General features: G+C 38.3%; 1 protein-coding gene across 2 annotated transcripts in view; it reads right to left on the bottom strand.

Annotated features, from left to right (window-relative positions):
- Positions 1-4,564: 4,564 nt before the first annotated feature.
- The window catches only part of CNTLN (centlein), a 197,735-nt gene continuing 181,671 nt past the window's right edge, over positions 4,565-20,628 (bottom strand). Inside the window, exons 24-26 of one of the 2 annotated variants that reach the window (XM_040579978.1) lie at positions 14,684-14,869; positions 13,261-13,331; positions 4,565-5,320 (exon numbers count right to left, since the gene is read on the bottom strand). In XM_040579978.1, coding sequence (XP_040435912.1) covers positions 5,299-5,320; positions 13,261-13,331; positions 14,684-14,869 — 279 coding nt within the window. In that variant the 3' untranslated portion in view covers positions 4,565-5,298. Of the gene's footprint in view, positions 5,321-13,260; positions 13,339-14,683; positions 14,870-20,628 lie in introns of both variants that reach the window. The other variant, XM_040579977.1, reaches the window with a different exon arrangement.

Raw genomic sequence — 20,628 nt, forward strand, 5'->3', positions numbered from 1 at the left:
GGAAGAAAATCTTTGCCACGGTAGGCCCAATAATTTTAGGAGAGTAATGAGGTATTCAGCAGACATTGGTTTTATTTCAAGTGATAACCACCATCCTCCCATCCCATCCTAGCCACTCCAGAGGTTTTTATAAAGAGACAAACTGGTACCTGACAATACATGTATTCTTTCTCTGGAACCATCTTCCTTGGTGAATCAAGATACCCTGTTCGGTACAATGTACAAAGAGGAAGAGACAAAGTTATTTACTGTTGAATTTAATAAGCAGATGACTTATGAAGTGTCCCATGGCCTTTGGAGACTGGCGTCATGACTTCTACCTACACTGGCTTGCTGATAGCAACCTCTGTCTTGCTGCAACGGGTGCTGCGGCATTGTCTTTAATAAGCAGGTGTTGGAAGTTAAAGGCCAGAGCTTAAGCCATGTCATCAATGCCCAGGCTCCGTCCTTCCCACAGGGAAGGCGCCCCTGCAGCACAGTAAGGGAGACACCAAGCTCCCAGGCTCTAAGCTGAGTCTACATCCAAGTAGGCTGATCCAGAATTTTCACTGCAGAACTGAGACAGCAAATTATAATCTGAGCCTTGCTCCCCCAGTCTGATGTTTTTGGAAATTAGAAGCTGACTTGTGAGATGAAGGACACACCACTGACCCAAAAGAGTGATAAATGCCATGGAAAGAACACCAGACACACCAGAATCCAAGGGAAAACATGCCTTTGTCTGCGTGCTCCTATTTTCAAAATGTTTTCTTTTTATATTTCAGAAAAGCCAGTTACAAATATTAGTGCTGGATATAGGTTTTTAAAAAACATTTAAGTTAACCCTCTCTGCATCAGAAGGAACAAGTTGGTATAGCAAATAAAATGTCGTGAGATTTCTTCTGCCTCTTTCCACATGTCTGCATTCAAGAGAAAGCACCAGCCAGAAACAGGCTGCTTGAGGGACTGAGGAAACAGACCTGGCAACCACTCATTTTGCACTTTTGATGGCTCACAAGGCTTGTGTGCACTAGCTTCTCTGAGCAGAACGGCATAAATGGTAGAAATGGACTGTATGTTGTAATTCTAAATTTAGAAACTGAAAAAGCAACCCTATAGCTGCCATGATTTCTTTTGAGAATTCATTTAACTCTGCTACTGCGTTAGCAAGCTTAAAGACCTACGGCCAAAGAAAGCAGCCAGGTCTGTACAGCAGTCTCTGAGGACTGCTTGCTAGTGCAGGCCAAATATGGCCACCCCACTGAATATCCCAAGGCAGTGGTTGGGGATGCAATGCCATGCAGACTTCAGGTAGCTAAAATAATGCAGAAATTGCAAATCTGTATGATTTTGTGTCCAATCTTTACATCAGGTACTTAACCACATGCTTCCTCAGTATAAACTTGAGACTTTTCCTTGGTAAGGCTTCCAGGTTAACACGCAGGCAGGAAGGACAGAGCATCCATTTACAGCTGGCAGGTGATGGCACTGCAGGCAACCTGTGTGGGACCAGGCCTGGGACTGCCCAAGGCACTCATGTATTTGTTTCTTTCTCAATACCAGAATCAGTAATTAAAAGCTTGTTAATAAATTAATTTGATGGAAATTCTCCAACGTGAAGCCGTTGTGTTGCCCGTGATGACAACATAGGGCAAAAAGCTCTTCAAGTGATCTTTTAGAAAGACTTTTTGCTAGATCGAGCGAGGGAGGTTTTTCCTTCATTGGAAGAGTATGTGCAGTCCCAACATAGTGACTTGATTAAGGCGCTGTGCTGCTGCCATCAGTGACTCACTTTCCCAGAGTGAGCTGTCATCTGTCTCTTCCATGGAGCAAAAGTGCAGATGGCAGCTCTGCTGGCTCACTTATGAGCAAGAGCACGTTGACTTGAAGAAGTTAGTATCTCATCAGAGACAAGGCAGACAATTACAGAAGACTCGGATGAAAGGAAACAGATGTATCTCTACTGAAGGATGTTCTGCAGAGCCTGGTTTGGTAGAGTCCAAATATGACATTTTGGCCAAGCAAGCTTATCAGGCTTACTGACACTAATAATTTTCAAAAGGAGAAAATAAATGTCACTCTTAGGGCCTAGGCCATGGAGATTTATGAAGAATTCTTTGCAGAGCATTTTTGAGTCTCGTGACATGATGCACAAAGGAAACGGCTGCAAATAAGCAACACCTGCTGTATTTTCCATTCCTTGAAAAAATGGCGGTAATTCTGGCTCCACCTGGGTTTAAGGATTTTGTTTTGTGCTTTCTCTTCAGATGAAGTAAATAATAATTTGGTTCTGCAGCATTGTGGTGGTTTGACACTGGCTGGATGCCAGGTGCCCACCAAAGCCACTCTATCCTTCCCCTCCTCAGCTGGATAGGGGAGAGAACATATAACAAAAGGCTTGTCAGTCAAGATAAGGACAGGGAGATCACTCAGCAACTACGGTCACAGACAAAACAGACCTGACTTGGGGAAAATTAATTTATTACTATTGAAGTCAGAGTAGAATAATGAGAAATAAAATAAAAACTTACAAATTGCCCCCAAACCCCCCTTCTTCCCAGGCTTAATTCCCGATTTCCCTACCTCCTCCCCTCAAGTGGCACGGGGGAACAGGGAATGGGGGTTACAGTCAGTTCATCACACACTGTCTCTGCTGCTTCTTCCTCCTCACACTCTTCTCCTGCTTCAGTGTGGGGTCTCTCCCATGGGGGACAGTTCTCTGTGAACTTCTCCAACATGAGTACTTCCCATGGGCTGCAATTCTTCACTGACTGCTCCAGCATGGGTCCTTCCATGGGGTGCAGACCTTCAGGAACAGGCTGCTCCAGCGTGGGTCCCCTGTGAGGTCACAAAGTCCTGCCAGCAAACCTGTTCCAGCATAGCCTCCTCTTTCCACAGATCCACAGGTCCTACAAGGAGCCTGATTCAGCACAGGCTTCCCATGGGTTCCTTTGGGCACACCCACCTGCTCCATCCTGGACCTCCATGGACTGCAGGAGGACAGCACCATGGTCTCCACTACAGGCTGCAGGGGAATCTCTGCTCTGGTGCCTCGAGCACCTCCTCCCTCTCCTTCTGCACTGACCTTGCTGTCTGCAGACTTGTTGCTCTCACAGTCTCACTCCTCTCTTCTGCTGCAATTTTGTGTTGCGCATATTTTTTTTCCCCTTCTTAAATATGTTAACACAGAGGTGCTGCCACTGCCACTAATGGGCTTGTCCTTGGCTGGCAGCAGGTCCATCTTGGAGCCGGCTAGCACTGGTTCCATTGGACATGGGTGAAGCTTCCAGCAGCTTCTCACAGAAGCCAACCCTGTAGCCCCTCCACTATCAAAACCTTGCCGTGAAAACCCACTACAAGCATTCACTGCTCTTGTTTACTGTCAGTCCAAGAAAAGAGCTCTCTCCATACCCAGGTGCCCAGGAGAGAAAAGGAATTTGCAGGGCCAGTAAAGCAAGATGTTTAAGTTACAAGAAAAAGGTCTTAGCCTGGGAAATTGTCTCATAAAGTCTTCCGTGTAAATTAGCTGACGTTCCTGCTTTTTCAGTAAGACAGAAGATCAGCACCAGGATCAGACTTACACCAGCACGTGTTTTGGAGCATGGAAATGAAGACAAAGGGGCTAATCTGTACAGAGCTCCAGCCTCATGAAGTTCTTTCCACTACCACTACCCAGCAATACATGTTATGTTGAAATTATTTTCAAATACATTTTACTGGAGTTGCTGAAAACCATATGAACATGGTTTCCACGTCTTTTGATGGATTTATCTTCCGTAATTGTTACTGGCATAATTTTATTGGCACTGGAGCCCATATAAATTTTTAGCTTCAGTAAAATTCTGAGGCATACAGTTCCGCAGCTCAGCTCCCTTTGCATGGGAGTGGCTTCCTTCTGCTTGCTTTGAATGTATCACCTAATAGTTTCATATGATTCCCTTATTTCTTCCTTTGGAAAAGCTGGTGGTCAGCCATTCCTCAAGATGTATTTCTTTATTTTATATAGGGCTAGTTCTAGGTGTTAATTTACAGGTGCAGGTAGAATATGTTTGCGTGATTTTTCAGTAACTGCAATAAAAATTCTCTCAAGCCCCGGTTATCACCAGATGAAACTGAGCAGAAGTTAAGTGATGTCTTCCTCATCCTTTTCTTAGAGCCACCAAATAATGAACTCCATAAATTAAAAGTAGCACAGTGATATCGCAGGAAAAGCACTGGACTGAGATGCAGAAAACTTCTGTTTCATGCTTCTGTTGATTAAATAGATTTTGCTTCTGATTCCCCACTCGACATGAATAATGATACCTGTGTAAAACAACTTGCTATCCACAGACAAAGAGCCATATATAAGAGCTAAATGTTATTGCCACATGAATTCAGAAGCCTGGGTCTTTTGTTTTTTTCAGGTGGGTTGGTCCAGAGGAATACTAACTCTTTTAACATCAGAAATGTGAAGAAGCAGCAATTATTTGTTAGTACTGCCAGAGAAATCCTATGGAAGCAACTGAGTAAAACTCTACCACTTTCCCAAGGGAAGTAAGAGCTCGCAGCTTGGTGTTAGCTGAGAATGAATTGGGACTACTAGTGAAAAACCCCACACTGGAAATAACTTTACTGAATTGAATTTTTTAAATACAATTAAATTCTCTGTACACAATACACTACAACACAGAAGAAAATACAGCTTTTCTTAGGAGTATTACTCTACATTGAATACTTTTTTCTACATTCATTTTTCTCACGTTTTCCAACATAAAGCATATTATTTTACGTAGCATGTATCATAAAGCTGGGATTTACAAAGAAGCTAAAAGAAATTAGGTATGCAAAATCTCAATGATATCCCCAGTTCCTCCGCAAATTCTACTTCTACTGTCTGACTAGTACAACCAGGAGCTACTTAGCTGCTTTCTGTACTTTCAGAATTTTACAATGTGTATTGGTTGTAGCAAAAACATCCCCTTTCTACAAAGCCTGTACTGGTGTTCACTGCTAACAGACCTGAAGGAAAATAATTCCTAACTTTGCATTGATTTGCAGCATTTTTTGTCTTTGGGAATCAAATACCACACTCCTTTCTGAACAGGAATGCAATTAATTCCTCTTGTTCAACAATTAATTAGTTCAGAGTTTCTACTTATGTATTGGATATGCATATTGACAGTTCTTTATGTGAAGAGGAAAGACAGGAGGAAACACATATTTTAGTCACACTTTGCAAAGATAGGTCTTAGCAATTTCATACAGTTTATTTCATGAGAGAACTGTACTCTTCTACCAGTTTCTTCTTCTCATTTAATTTTTCCAGTATGGCATCCATTAAGTATGAGGCAAAAGGAAACTGAAAAAGAAAAACAGTAAGAAAAATGATCATTAAACTCTATTTTCTTCATGTGAAAAACATTTATTAAGTATCTTTAAAACATCAGATTTCACTTGGTTCTGACAACTACCACACATGCACACATCTGATCTTTAAAGTTCACCTGCCTGGTTAGTGTCTGAAAATTTGCTCTCTACCATAAAAATGATAAAAGAACAGAGTAAAATGAAAAAAGATAAACGCGTTATTGAACAATTCATGCTTTACTGACCATGTTAATGATGTAAACTGCAGTACCAGCATCTCTGTCATTTATCTTCAATCAGCTGATCAATAAAAGGTTACAGTCATCTCTAGGGCATGCAGAAATGGTAGTGTATGTTCACTACTCTCAGGAGGATGAGATAGAACTACCAGTTCAGCTCTCAGTACTGTGGCAACTGTCTTACACTCACACGTGAAAACTTGTAAACAAAAAAACCCAAAGCAAAACAAACCCCAAACCCCCAAAAGCTCCAACTGCCTTGATGGATTGGGATATTACAGAAACGTCTGCTCCTCTAAAACACACTATCAAAATTTTGTATTTACAGAGAAAAGTGAATTTGTATCCCTTTTACATCTTGTCCAACCTAAAAGACGTATTTACACAATCAATGTCTTCAAAGAATGAGATTTGGTGTATTTTTCAGTGTCATTGGTTTAGTGCTTAAAGAGGTTTTCTTTCACAGTCTTGGTGCATCAGTGCACTGTATGCTGGGACGTACTTCTGGAGGTGGTAGAAAGCACTCGTCATTGCAGCTCCAGCCACAGATGCTATGCCAGAGGAGAGCAGAACAGTTTCTGTTTACACTTGAAAAGTCTTGTCAGCTTCACAGAGCTCTGTCAGCTTTCTTGAGACCAGCGTAACCGAGGGGTCAGTCCCACGCAAAAAGTAACAGCCGACGTTCATATCAGAAGGAAAGATAATTTGACTTTAATAAAGCCACAGGAAATAGATTAGGTAATGTACAGCAGTTCGTTGAGCAGGGCAATCACCAGTTTCTTCTGCTTTTCACAACTGTAGTTCAAGGCAATACTTCTGCATCTAGGCCACCCTTTGTTTCTGCATTTGAGTATCGCTGCTCTGATTTTATTTTTTCACTTCTCTATTCCATCTTTAGAGAGAAAACTGTATGGTACTTACACCAGATAGAGTACTGCCTGTTTCCTAGATATGTGGAATAAAAAATATAAACCAAAACCAAAACCCCAGACATAAAAGTCTATCAAATACAAATGTTGGTGTAATGTCTGAACTGATATACAGATATGAATCAATATATTGATATTTATAATTACTAACAGGCCAGGAAAATACAAAAAACCTAAAAAGGTAGCAAGGAAAATCTTGTTAATAGCAAGCATCTGTCATGGAATGGCTGTAATGGCAATCCTACGTGTTGGTCACCAGTCACTTTGCAGTTACTGAAAAAATACAGTAATATGCATTGTTTCCCTTTTCTGTAGAAAAGGGGGTTTTGAAGAGCTGGTACTTGCTAGCCAGACATGTCTCCATCTGTCATAAATAACTTCTGTCTCTGGTAAGAATTTTCTAGTAGTCTCCTACACCTGTCAGGTTTCTCCTGTACACTATTGTGATGACTTTTTGGGGAATAGAGGGATCCAATTCACTGAGCACAAATCTATTCACAGTAATATAAGACATAATCTTATCTGAAATTCTGTGACACTTACTTGCTACTGCGCTTTAAAAACACTGACTCCAGCATCTTGTTCATTCTTAATTGCTCTCCTTCCTCGTCTAAATATGTTTTTTATGAGAACACTATACCATTACCTCAAAGTCTCTAATTCTTCTTGCCTAGCTTGACTACATTCATTTCTGATACATTTCACCTCTTTAATGTTGTGCCTGAGATGAATGGTTTCTTATTGATGTCTCTGGCTCGTATAATTCCAGCTACATTTTACTTGCTGCTCACTACCCTCTGTGGCTTCCATGTCATAGCAAAGTGACCTTTCAAGAACTCTTTCCATTTAAATCAAGAGCATTTGGAAGTTGAATGTTATATCATTCCTTCAACATTTGTTTGTTTCAGAGAAAGTGCTGTATGTTTTTATCTGGTTTTCCTTCCATACAAACACCGAGAACTGGATGATCTCTACAGTCTTAATCTTTAATAGAAGCCTGTCAGATTTACTTCTAATGACGGCTCTGTAACTATCCTGGGAAGCTTCCCTCTACATTTCTCCCCAGAACTTCACAACCGTTGAAGATGTCTCTGCTCCAAAGTATTCATCCTAGCTTCCAAACCTGCCATATGCTTGGGGAAGGCTTTGGGAGTTCAGTGAGTGCTAAGTGCACACCTAAGGAGTGAAAGCTTATTTATACTACTGATAATTATGTATTTTAATACAGAATGATATTTCTTCAAATGTTTTCCAGTTATCTATGCCACAACCAATTCAACTGAACACTAAGCATTAACAATGATAGCGATCCTGAATCAGTAATTGTGGTAGGCTTAAGCGAAGTAGTATTTACATGATTTGTATAAATTCACAACATTTGAAAGTGCAAACTACATGTGGATTTAAAGAGTTTTATTTACTTGTTTATCTTTACCAGAATTACAGATTTCTTCTTTGATACTAGAAAGCCATAGGAATGAAATAGCATATTTGTTACACAACTTATCAGACAGGTATCTTGGTGTATGGATAACTGTAAAGCAGTATGATCCTGGAGTCAGGAATACTGGTATTTACTTATATTTCCCTCACCTATTTATTCTGACCTTGAGTATGCTTCTTTTGGAGATCCCTTCTGTAAAAAATAAACTAGTAATGTTTATCAACCTTACATGACATGACTGAGTCTCACTCAGCACAAATGCATAAATATACACTGATTTGTCAGTGAAAACACTCATAATGAATCCAAGCAATGTTGTTATTCTAATGAGACATAGTGTCTCCATTTACAGAGTACAGCATTACTTGGCCTCTGCTTCACAAAGTCTAAAATGTGTTAACATAAAAATAAAAGTATTTAATTTCTGGAATACACAAATCAGTGATTACACCTGTTTTAAATCTCCCCATATGCATCATCAGTATAATACATTTGCCCAAAAAAACTATCCAAACACACTGCAGAGCTGCCTCAAATTGAATTGAGTGAACCACAAGGAATAACCCGAAATAAAACTAAAGGAACTCAGGTTACAATGACTAAACCCTCCTAATTTCACTATAAACTAAAAGTGAAAACAAAACAAAATAAAAAATTAGAGAAATGCTTCACTTCACTATTGTTCTTTGGCCATTCTGCTTTGTGATGGCTGTATATACATGATTATATAAAATATATGTGCCTGTCTGTATTCTTATCCTGAGTAATCAAGCCGATTTCTCCTTGTTTTCAGCCCAGAATTGATGGTATGTGCTTTTGTTTGTATGCATGAGATAAAACATAGGTTTATATCATAACGGTTTGTCAATGTACAGGATTGAGCTCTTATTCTCATAATGACAAGAAAATAATGATTACATTCTGATGGTCTTGTATCGATGCTAGCTGCCCAGGATACAGTTCAGACTGCTCCGGTGCTGCTTTTTCAGGTGCAGGTACTTGAAGCACCTGGTGATGGCGGCAGTGGTGAGTGCACCGGTGTGTTTATGTATGAGTGAATACATAAGTGTGCCTGTGAGCAGAGGTCAGGCAAAGAGCGGAGACCTGTTCAAAGAGCAGAAGACAGACTCAGGCTGGAGAAAGACTAATGAAAGCAAAGCAGGCGAGTTCCAACTCAATAAAAAGAAATTTATAAGGAAACAACCATAGCTGTTAGTGCACATTCCCAGACAACACCAGAGGAAATCTCTATTTAGTAGCCAGTGCAAATTCTTAAAAGGGACTGGAGAAAATTCCTACTGATGAAGAGTGAATATAGTGTTCCAAACCCTGTTCTAGAGATGGATTATACACATACCTACAGAGCACCCACAGAACAGACAGCAGGGAGCTCTTCTGGAAATTTTCACCAATGGAATATGATTTGTATATTCATCGTGATGTCATGAGAGGAAAGCTTTTACTAGGCAGTTTTGTTTATGTGAGATGTGACATCCCCATGAGTACATGAGAAGTAAGGGCAGGCAAGTGCTGCTGTATGTCTGATAAGGAACATGCCAAATCAATGCTGTCATTTAGTTCAGTGCTTGGAAGAGTTAGGCAGATGATCTGTATTTTATTAAAAAGTAGTTCTTGGAGACTTCAGGCAGTAATCTGGATCCTGCAAACATGCTGTACTCGCATACAAAATTATGAATGGATTGTTTGGAGATGCTGTTCCTTACAATCAGTCACAATGAATGAAAGCCTAGGGTGGTACAAGAAATCTTGTCTAAGTTTATGTGAAAGGAAGTCATCCTCTTGGTTTAGTTATATAAGTTTCCTATGATGGGAAAAAGCTAGGAAAAGTTGCTATTTTGTTTGGTTGCATTTTTGTTTGGTTGTTTTTGTATGATTATAAAAAGAGAGTGCCTATACTGTGCCAGGTTCAAATAATCGGACATACAAACCCAGATGTGAGGGAGAAAGTAGGTAGAGGCCTCACCACTTCCCATGCAAGCTGTAAACACACATACATATTGAGATAACCATACTCATTCCCTCCTTTGGTCCCAAATACCATGAACTGCTGAAAACTCAATGGTCTATAATGCGATACTTCTCCCAGCTTCTCTCTCCCATGCCCAATCACTAATGCATAATCAGTTTGATGTCTCTATACAAGATGACTCAGATACCCCTGTGCTGGCAGCAAATATCTCTGCCTGTGCTCCTGTGAAGCCTCTTCACATACAGGCTATTCATAGGCATGAGAACCTTTTATCCTAATGTCAGTTATTAAGATGTTCCATTTTTATACTTTAGTAAGAACACTCTAGTCATTGGGTGTTAATGTACAAACATAAAAAGGCAACTAAAAAACCACTTGTTGGCCATTCAAGACATAGGTTTAGACAATAAGTGATTTTTACTAGCTCTGTGGAATTCAGAACATGACTGTACTTTTCAGTTATATGATTCTTATTTACATAATAACATCCTGATGCAGAGATGCCTCTATCAAATTGTAAGCTTCTTAGTAGTGCTGTAGTTTCTCCACATGTGTTTCTATAGTAGTTGATAAAACAAGGACTGGTATCTGTGAGCCTTGGGAATGTAAAAATATTTATCGCAGAAATATTAACATTCTTGTAAAGCTGACAGAAATTAAGACTTTTTCAAGCCATGAGAGTATGGAAAATAAAGGTACAGATGAAGTGTAAAACAGAGGTGTGCTATCCTTTATCATTACACTTTAGGGGAACCCATAAAATGACAGTAAAAAGCAACTAGTGCTTCCCTCAGTCCCCCCCAAAATTCTAATGCAGCAGTAAAATGGCGTATGTCAGTAATAAAAATAAAATGTCTATGACATTTTAAATGTTATCGTACTGTCACAGCGGAATAAAATTAGCTTGAAGAATGATCTAAAGGGATATGATGCAGTTCATTATGTATAACAGCAACAGCAGCAGCTTCCCAGTGTTCATAAAGGTTTCTCCATTAAATTTACCTCCAGTCAATAATTAGGAGTCCACAAATAAACTTAGGCAATTAAATCAATACTGCTGGGCAATTATGTTCCAAAGTCTGGGCTCAATGGCACAAAAAGACACTATATCAAACTGCAATATTAAGTGATCTGATGCAATTTTCAACCAAACATTTTTTTCAGAATAACAGAAAAGGGCAAGCCTGGATCTTTGTTCAAGATGCAAATGGTTACACAGTTTGCCAACCTGTAACACTAAGTGAGCAGTTTGCTATGAGAAAGTGCTGACAGAAACCTTTCATTTCACCTCGAGCTTCAGTTTTCTGATCAGAAATATTACCAATACCTACTAAAGGAAACCAACCCCCAAATCTCTACAAGATGTAAGTTAAGGGATTTAAAGGACAGTGAATCTTCTGTGAGCTGCTCCCAAATAGAGACCCTGAGATCTTAACAATTTCCATCCATGTGACAGCATGGACAGAAATGAAAAGCAGAGCTGACTGCTTCCAAAAAGCACTAATCCCCTTGCAATTCTAAAGACGGCTAGCTTGCCAAGAATTACTTCTACCCTCAGAGCTCCTCCTGAGGAACCCCATAAGATGGAACAAAAACTCACTGAAAAACAGTATTAATTTGTACACAAACTTATACGGCTAAAAGCAATAAGCTCCTCTATCTTAGCTAACATTTGCAATCCTAATATAGTTGGTTACATAGTCAAAAAACCCCTAACTCTCCATGCCCTGCCTTTTTGCTGCCTGTATCAGATGAAGAGAAGTGATAAAATTCTGCTTTGGATTTTTTAATGATTAACCAAAGAATGATAACAAAACAAAAAAAGAGAATAAGAATTCTTTGTTTTATTCCATGAATCTGATTTGTGTTTTGGAGTCCCTTACACGAACAGAATCTTGAAATTTATAGATTTTTCCGAAGTTCTTAAAATGAAGGCAATTTAGTGAATAGGAATATTTGTGCTTTTACTGCTGAGTTCCACATAACATTACAAGGCTAAATTAAAATGCCAGTATTTCTGACAAAGCCAGTAAAAGCAAACTGATATTTCCATCTCCTCCACTGCAGCAATTAAGCAGTCTTAATGGTAGTAGGTTTTGATAATGAAAGAGTGGAAAAACTGTCACTTCTTAAAAATCTGGTCATAGGACACAATCGAGAGACAAAAGCTATTAATGATAAAATATATAAATTTGGATGTGAGTGTTCCCTTGAAATGGCTTTCAAAATATTTTCAATCATTCACATTCTTAACTGATATGAACTACATTGCTAATGGACCCATGCTAGTGAATATGCATTAGGAACACTGGATTTGTAAATCAAATTTTATTTCTTTTCAGACATCAGCTACCCATCATCTGAATAAAGCAGACAACTAAAATAAAATGGAAAAGTTTCAAGAGTCAGTATATGTTGTCAGTGATGTCCAAGCAAAAGCTGACTATGGCTAGAAAAGCAGGGCTCTCACCTGCCAATAAACTGCCCTTGATCACTTACAAGAGGGGAGCATCCCAGCAGACTCCGTGTGTATTAAAAAAAGGACTTGAAAGAGAAGAAAAAGTATCACACAGGTCACAGCAGCAGTCTCAATGGACCCCTCAGGGATTTCTACTAGTCTCAGCCTTGTCATCCTCTATGCAGCTTTCCTCTCTGCCCAGAAAATGTCGATAGGAAAATGTTTGAGGGGCCTCTGGTGGAAATTTTTTCATTCTTTCTGCATTGACAGGATGCCAAATCAATATTTACTTCCCACTAACAAGCTGCTCGAGGTCTCAGTAGAAAATATTGTAGAGAATGCGAGAAGACACGATAATAAACAGCTGTCTGGCTATGAGGAAAACATGAATTGACTGGAAACAGGTCCACAGTAAAAGGTCACTGAAACCCATGAACTCCTCAGGTGTCCATATCAACTACTAACTTTAAAGGCACATAATAAAAAAATCTCTTTTTCCTAAGAGGTATGAGAGAATGGATCCTTTTCACTCTAGCAAGCATTACACACTGTTTCAATAATTCAATTAACACATTTGCCAAGGAAGGTCTGCGCTCATTTTCTCTAGCATTGTTTCACTGGTTCCAGCTGTTAAGTTAGCTATCACAAATCCTTGGTTAACATCTCTTCGGTTTTATCCACTGACTCCTATTTTAATAGAAATAAACAGGAAATGATATAAAACAAGGCTTTTACGTTGCCTTATCACAGTATAGTTTGGGACCATCAATGGCAACATAATACAAATGCAAAAGATTAATTACAACCTAAAAACACATAGCTACTCTGACTAGAAAGTTATAATTTATTAAGGGAAGATATAAATTCAGCACCTGTGCTTCAAGAAGTTTCTGTATATACTGCAGCCATTCTTTATCTTTTTCAAATTCCATTTTTGTCTTCGCTGTTTCCTAAAAATAGAGACATATAACACAGAAACAGTATTTTGACACCACTTGAGAAGAACATAGCGAACAATAAAGGACATGTGTGACTGGATATAAATTAAATAAACAGCATGTGCAAGTGGGAACTATGATTGCAAAACTAGTTATCTGAAGCATATCCACCAAGTATGAGGACTCTGTTAATGTCTGTGCATGTCCCTGGAAATATGCATGGTATGTTCTTTTCCCATTAATATAAAGGTGTACGTGTGATCTATGTGTAAATTTTACTAGTTCAAAGGTGCCTGAGTCTACACACCGGTAAACAGAGCCTGAGTCTACACACCGGTAAACAGAATATGTTTATAAAATCTGTGTACTGTAAATTCATGACCTGTATTTAAAATCTGCTATCAATTTATAGTTACATATGATTGTGTATTTTACACATATATTCACAACAGTGATTACAACCAAAGACATAGAAATTACTTTGAGAATGAGGTAAGCATGGAACAAATCTGTCAAAAGTGAATCACCTTACAGGGGTGTATAAATGTTAGTAAACAGGGCAGGCATCAGTCCATTTTATTTGTATTCAAGAACATAATCTGTATCAATGCATACACATACAATGCACCTTTACTTAATCAATGTGAAAATTCTCTTTTGTGAGTTCTGAAATATAAAGCTCCAACAAGGCTAAACCTAAGTCATCACCAGAATACTGTTACTGTCCAATAATGTTCAACACCCAGACACTCCTATTAAGGTAAGTGTACTAGCTTTTTCATGTATTATTTGATCAGGCCTAAATAAATCTGAATAAGAAATCCTATTACTATATCTATTTAATAGAGGGTGATTTGATAAAACACTATCAAATATTGTATAGTAAAATGTATGATAGAATCAACAAAAAAAGGCAATGGATTCCCCCAGAAACCATCTGTCTACTAGAAATACTTTTAATAGGTATCACAATTCAAGAAAGAAAGCGCCAACGGAATCAATCTGGTACAGCAAGATACATTCTAATTTTGTTTTCATTAATGCAGAAGTCTATTTAAAATGTATAACCTTGCCAAACAGTCTCATGAAAAAGCAAACTACTAAGGATTTTCAAATAATGTCTCTACATCTACATGCTCAAAACAGTACATTTATATTTTATTTATACATGCCCGAAGTCTTGACACTTTACGAGTCACTAACCTGACCTTTTTATTTAAATCCAGCTGTTCTGTTCTGTTTGTGCTGGATGTTGCACAGTGAAATTTGTCTCTACCTGGAAGTACTTTTCCTCAGGATCAGAATACCATTTTCTGATCTAGCACCTTTTTACTGAAGAGTCCTTAAAGTAACTTACCTCATCATCATCCACTTCTAATATCTCCTTGAGATCAGTTGTTGAAACATTAAGGATAGATGCTGCCAACTGAACAGACTCTTGGGAAAGACCCTTTTTGCACACTCTCACTTCTCCCATTTTTTTTGCCTGTTTGATTTTTGTTCTCAGCTCTTGTATGCTGCGCTGTAACTCTCTGGTTAGAGCCTGGAAGATGCACAAGCAAAAAACATTCCATTGCTATTTTTCTTGAGGTGCAAACACTATGAAAAAAACAGTATCATTTAGACTAAGCTCCTTTAGAATGGAATTACATTCATTCTGTATTATTGGTTGAATAGCATACCTGCTGTAGTAGTAAATAACATGGTATTTAGAACACAAAAGATGAACGTTAAAACAGAAAATGGTCTTAAATATAGGTACATTTTTTCAATGTCTTTAGCAATATAACTGTGTTTATAATGCCATCCGTAGTTAAGACAAAGCAGCTCCTGTAGAATCAATTAAAAATCCCTTCCTGATCCAGTCTACTAATGTACTTGAAATAACAGAAATGTCAGACTTCACTGTGGTCAGAGATCTTTTTAAAACTTACTCATACCTCACTGCATGAAGAAATACCAGTATTTGGTGAAAAAACACCTTTTGTTCAAAAACCTGAAATTTTGTTTCCTGTAAATCAAACCTGCCCTGGCCACCAATTCTTCCCGATACAATTTCTACAATTTAAATCATCACAGTAGTGGTTATCCATTGTTGATAACCAGCATAGGAGCACACAAGCCCGCTGTATTATTATCCAAGGCTTGCACGGGAAGGGTTGTGTTCTCTAGGCAGCTGGCCCATACAAAAGGTCTGGGCAGGGAGCCTCTCTGCATGGGTGCCCTTAGCGGGTGTTTTAAACAGGCACCAGCTCAGGTGGGAGGAAGAAGACCAGGTACCAGACCAAACCCGTTGCAGTTGTTCTTTAACACTGGCTTTGACAAGGTCTGAAGCAGGGGTGCCAACAGAAGCGTCAATTTTAGATCTCGTTTCTGCTGTTGAAGACTTATAGTTAATTTTAAGCAAGAACTAGAGCTTGATAGGATGTCTGATCCTGCTAATGCTGCATAATTAAACTGCCTTTTGCTAGTGACTAATAAATAAGGTAACAATAAAGGACAATTTTTCTATGATCATTTCTGGAATGTGATACACACTGCCTAAGCCAGAAAGATGCTTGCAGCTTAAAAGAAATCCATAAAAACCAGAATATTAAAAGCAAACTGCAAGGTTTAAACAACAGGAAAGGAGAACCATTATTTGGAGTGGGGAGAAAAGGGATTACTGGGATTTAGTAAAACTGAAGTAAAAATCTAGGAAAAGTAAAAAATTGCAAGATTACTAGATAAAAAATAGTACTTGCAATTAATGGGAAAGAAGAAACCCAGCAGGGGTGAGGACACTCTCCTTTGTTTATTTCTAACTAGAATGAAAGAAACAGTATGAAACATCCTGTTGAAAAGACTTTGTTGACCTGAATGAAAGCTGAATGGAATCCAAACCTGATATTGGTTCTTGTTCCCCAACAGCACACAGGCTTGAATAATACCTTCTACAGCTGAGCATGAGCCAAACTGCACAACAAAGAATTGATGGCTGACATGCCTACTTCTCCCATTGCTACAGTTCTCTGGTTCCGTGAAATAACACTAAGCATTAGTATAAATCATCAGTTGTGTATCAGTTGTGTAAGTTAAGTTATTCTGTTTCAATATTTATGCAACTATGACAAAAGCATTTTGTCAAAAGCAGAGCAAAGCATTTTTATTTAAAAATTGTTGGCTGAGAGACAACAGCAGTAACTCATTGTTATTGTCAGAAGATCCTCCTAGCGCATTCAACATCCATGACTCAAGCAGAACTGTGATTGTCAACACAGACACCTTGGCTGAGTTTAAAATGAGAGAATAAGGTTTTCTTTCGATCATCACATGTGGGGCTCATCTTATTAAACTATCTCTCACCAGTATCTGATTAACTCCTGAAAATTCTTTTTCTGCAGAATGCCTTCATCTCATAGAAACTGAGTGCAGAATTATGAAGCCTGTTTATTGGCATTTGTGGTAAGTACTCTACAGACTCTAGTGTATTCAAAATACAGTCATTAAAGAGCATTTGCTGATATATCTTGAAGAAAGCACAAGAGATTCATCTGATTCCAAGATTTGTTTATATTTCTACCACTACCTAACTTAATGTTTTTCTGTATTTAGGTAAAATTTAATTACTAAAACCAAAATTACCCTACTATAAATTTGGGGAGAGGAGGTACAACGAAATTTGTCCCGTTTTGTGATTCATGGTGGGTCTCTCCATTCACAGTATTTCTAACAAAATGTACTTTACATAAACATGTCTGCAAGTACATTGCTGAAAAGAATGAAGAACTTCAAATGTTACAGGCAGGGAGCTAGGGCAACTTGGACCAAGCTCATAGAAGGAAACAAATAAGAGAGCAGAAAGCCCCAAAAAGAAAAGCACACACTATGAAAAAAAATTTACAGAGAAATCATGTTTTTGTAGCATTTGAAATGGTCTAGCAGTAAACTGGCTGCTGCAGCATGTAGGAGATATATTTGAAAATGGAAAAAATACGCTCAACTGTAATTTTTCAATCAAATTGAATCAGCTTCCCAAATTTCAAAAGTAAGGAGGTCTCTGTCAGATGTAATTGATCGAGCTAGAAGAGGCACACTTGTATACTGGTGCAAATAAGAAATGTAAATTAAAGGAGTAAAACATCAAGGAAATCAACTGCAAAGCCACATGGGAAGACTACAAATAATGTCAAATAGCCAAGCACAGATAAACAAAAAGCATGAGAAGAATCAAAGTTAAACATTCACTTGAACATCTCAGACATCATCTCATTGCCAGACAATAGCCTTATGGCATTATTAGATAAATTTCATTGGTGTATCCAAGCTCCAAAAGAGGTGCATGATGAATGAACAAGCTGACAGAGGTAGCAACAGTGGAACCCCAAAACTGCAACTCCACTGTGCTTGCCTTTTAGTTCAGAGCTCCAGAAAGGAAGGTACCAGAAAGACCATGAAGAATCCATAACAGCAATTAAAAAAAAAAAAAAAAAAAAAAGGAAAAATAAGGGAAAAAAAGGAATTTTAAACAAAAAACAAGGAAAGAGAAAATTACAAGTAATAGATTTTGATATGCAAGCATACCACAGTAGACCATATATACAGAGGACTTGTGCTTCAATTCCCCTTTTCCCTGAGCAGTTCTAAGGAACTGAAGCCTAAGTGAAATACATACCATATGTGAAAAACAAGGCTACTTAACGGACTTTCAAATTGGACTCTCAAAGACCAGCTATTTTTGAACCTGCCGCCTTCACATTATTAAGTTGTAATAATCATGTTTTGATACACATTTTTCCCTGGCTAAATGCCTTAAAAAATGATAGTCTCCCTATTATTTTAAGTTGCTTTTTCTCTTGATATATCCTTATCCATCATATACAAATGTATTCATGTGCGTAATTGTTTACTTATTAGTGATTTCATTTATATGTCAGTTCACGCTTTACTACAGAAATGTTCAACATCAAAGCCACACAGGTCTTTAACTATGTTAGGAAGAACCATTTCCAAACTGAAGATGACAAAAACCTAGGATTTAACCAACACAGGTTTTGTTTGTGAGTGTACTGAAGCCAGTATAATCTATTCTTTGATTAAGAAATTGATCCAACACACTCTGGAGCTAAGTGTATGACTTTAAACAAAAACATATCCCACTGTGTATTTCAGAAGTACTAGTTTTTAAACTTCTAAGCATACACTGGTGATGCAAACTGCCTACAATGATATCAGTGCAGGATATGACTTCAGTACTATCAGTACTATATTGATGTACAATAGCAATGCCTTTATTAGTACTAGTAATACTAGGATTTGATTTTTTCGCTTTGTTTTTCTTTGGTGTCAAATCTAGGAGATATTTTGTTAGTAAAGCCATTTTCCCAAGTTAGATGCTTCCATCAGCACTGCTCCTGTGGGATACACTTAGCTGCTGCCAGCCAACTAGAATAGGAATCCCTGATTAATTCCTGAAAAAAAATCTACAACACATCTTATTGGACCGGTGCAATTGCTACTGGTCTGACTAGGGGAAAAAAAAAAAAAAAAAAAAAAAAAAAAGCTTAAAATTCTAACAACATGAGCTTAAAGTACCCATCTCTTTTTAATCTGTAGCAATTGTTGCATTATCTACCAACTCCGTATGGTTATACAGTATATATTACATCTACTGGGTTGCATACAGTTCCATAATACCTCCCTTATAAGCCTTTTTACTCTTAATTTTCACAACCCAAAATACCCATTCTTAAGATAACATTTTTAGATTTTGGTCTCAGCATGCAATCGCTTTTTAGCACTGTATCTTTTGCCAGTTTTGAGATGTATAAAGATGAAGGTCTTCTTTCATTTAAAAGGTCATATTTAATTAAACACTCAAAGAAGCTGTGGTGATACACAGACTCTAACAACACACTGTTAGTAAGGTCTTTATGTCTGAAAAAGCTCTGACAGTAGTTGTTCTTGGAATTTATACAAATGGATCAACAGCTCCAGTTAATGTCATATGACCAAGTCAATGCCTGAAATTTTTCTCATAATTACCATGTTAATTTACACACTCTATTGTCATTGTTTGTAGTATAACAAAACTTAACGGCCCCAAGACAAACCAAAGTCTGATGCTAGAACTGTAGCTATGTGTAGCCAGTCTTCAGTCTTGCACTGGTGCAGATCTCATGGCTGAAGTCATGGCTTACATTAGTTATGGAATATTTTAAGCCTTACTGTGCTTTGTACAATAGTAATAATGTTGTGCTGGGTCTGGCTGGGATGGATTTGATTGTCTTCTGGCAGATCCTATGGTGTAGTGTTTTGCATTTGGGATTGAACCAGTGTTGATAACACAGCAGCAATTGCCAAGCCATGCATGCACAGCATCAAGGCCTTCGCTGTTTCCCACCCTTCCCTCTCAGCAAGTAGGCTGGGGCACATAAGAAGTAGGGAGGGGACACACCTGGGACAAGTGTCCAGAATTGACCAAAGGGACATTTCACACCACATAATATCTTGCTCAATAATAAAAACTGAGGAGCACAAAGGATTGGTCTGGCAGGTAGACACTGCTCAGACACTGGCTGGGCATTGGTCTACATCCCTTGGGGTTTTTTCCCCCTCTTTCCCTCACTTACTAAACTCTCCTTACCTCAACACACAAATGCTCTTCCTCTTCTCCCCCCAGTCTCACTGGGGACAGGGAATGAGCAAGCAGCTATGTGGTTAACTGCTGGCCGGGGTCAATGAACCACACAGATGTATAGGACAGTGTAATATACAGAACAATCCTACACATAATATATTGCATGTAGTTCAACACGAGTGTCCTTAGATACAAATAATGTGTTCTTAGAAACCCACTTGTTTTGCAGATTGGGACAGTACAAGGATGTGACCCAGAACACTACACCAAAAATGAAATTGAAAATCTTTTCTGAAACAAGGTTAGTTTCCTAAAGAAACAAAAGTATTGTGAAGATGTTGCAGCTGTCTGTGGAAAAGATCTGAATTTCACAGAACTGAAAGCTGAGTTTAGAGAACTTCTCCACTTTTGTGGTAGAACAGTTATTGCTGGCTTAAGCTTAGTGTAGATGCTAGCACTGCAAAAGCTTGAGAAAGCATTACCACCCTAGATAGCTCATGATCAACAAGACAAATGGACAAAGTGCCACAGGAAGATGATGTCATTCACTGTTTCAGCAGCTGAAACAAGCATTCACATTTTTTCAGTGAAAGTACAGTTACTTGGTCCTTACTGCCTCTCTAAAAATGACTTTCAAAATACTTCTAGTAATAATGTTTAAACTGATCTCACAGTACGAGTCC

Source organism: Falco naumanni, chromosome Z (genome assembly GCF_017639655.2).
Source record: "Falco naumanni isolate bFalNau1 chromosome Z, bFalNau1.pat, whole genome shotgun sequence".
In the NCBI taxonomy this organism is placed as follows: Eukaryota; Metazoa; Chordata; class Aves; order Falconiformes; family Falconidae; genus Falco; species Falco naumanni.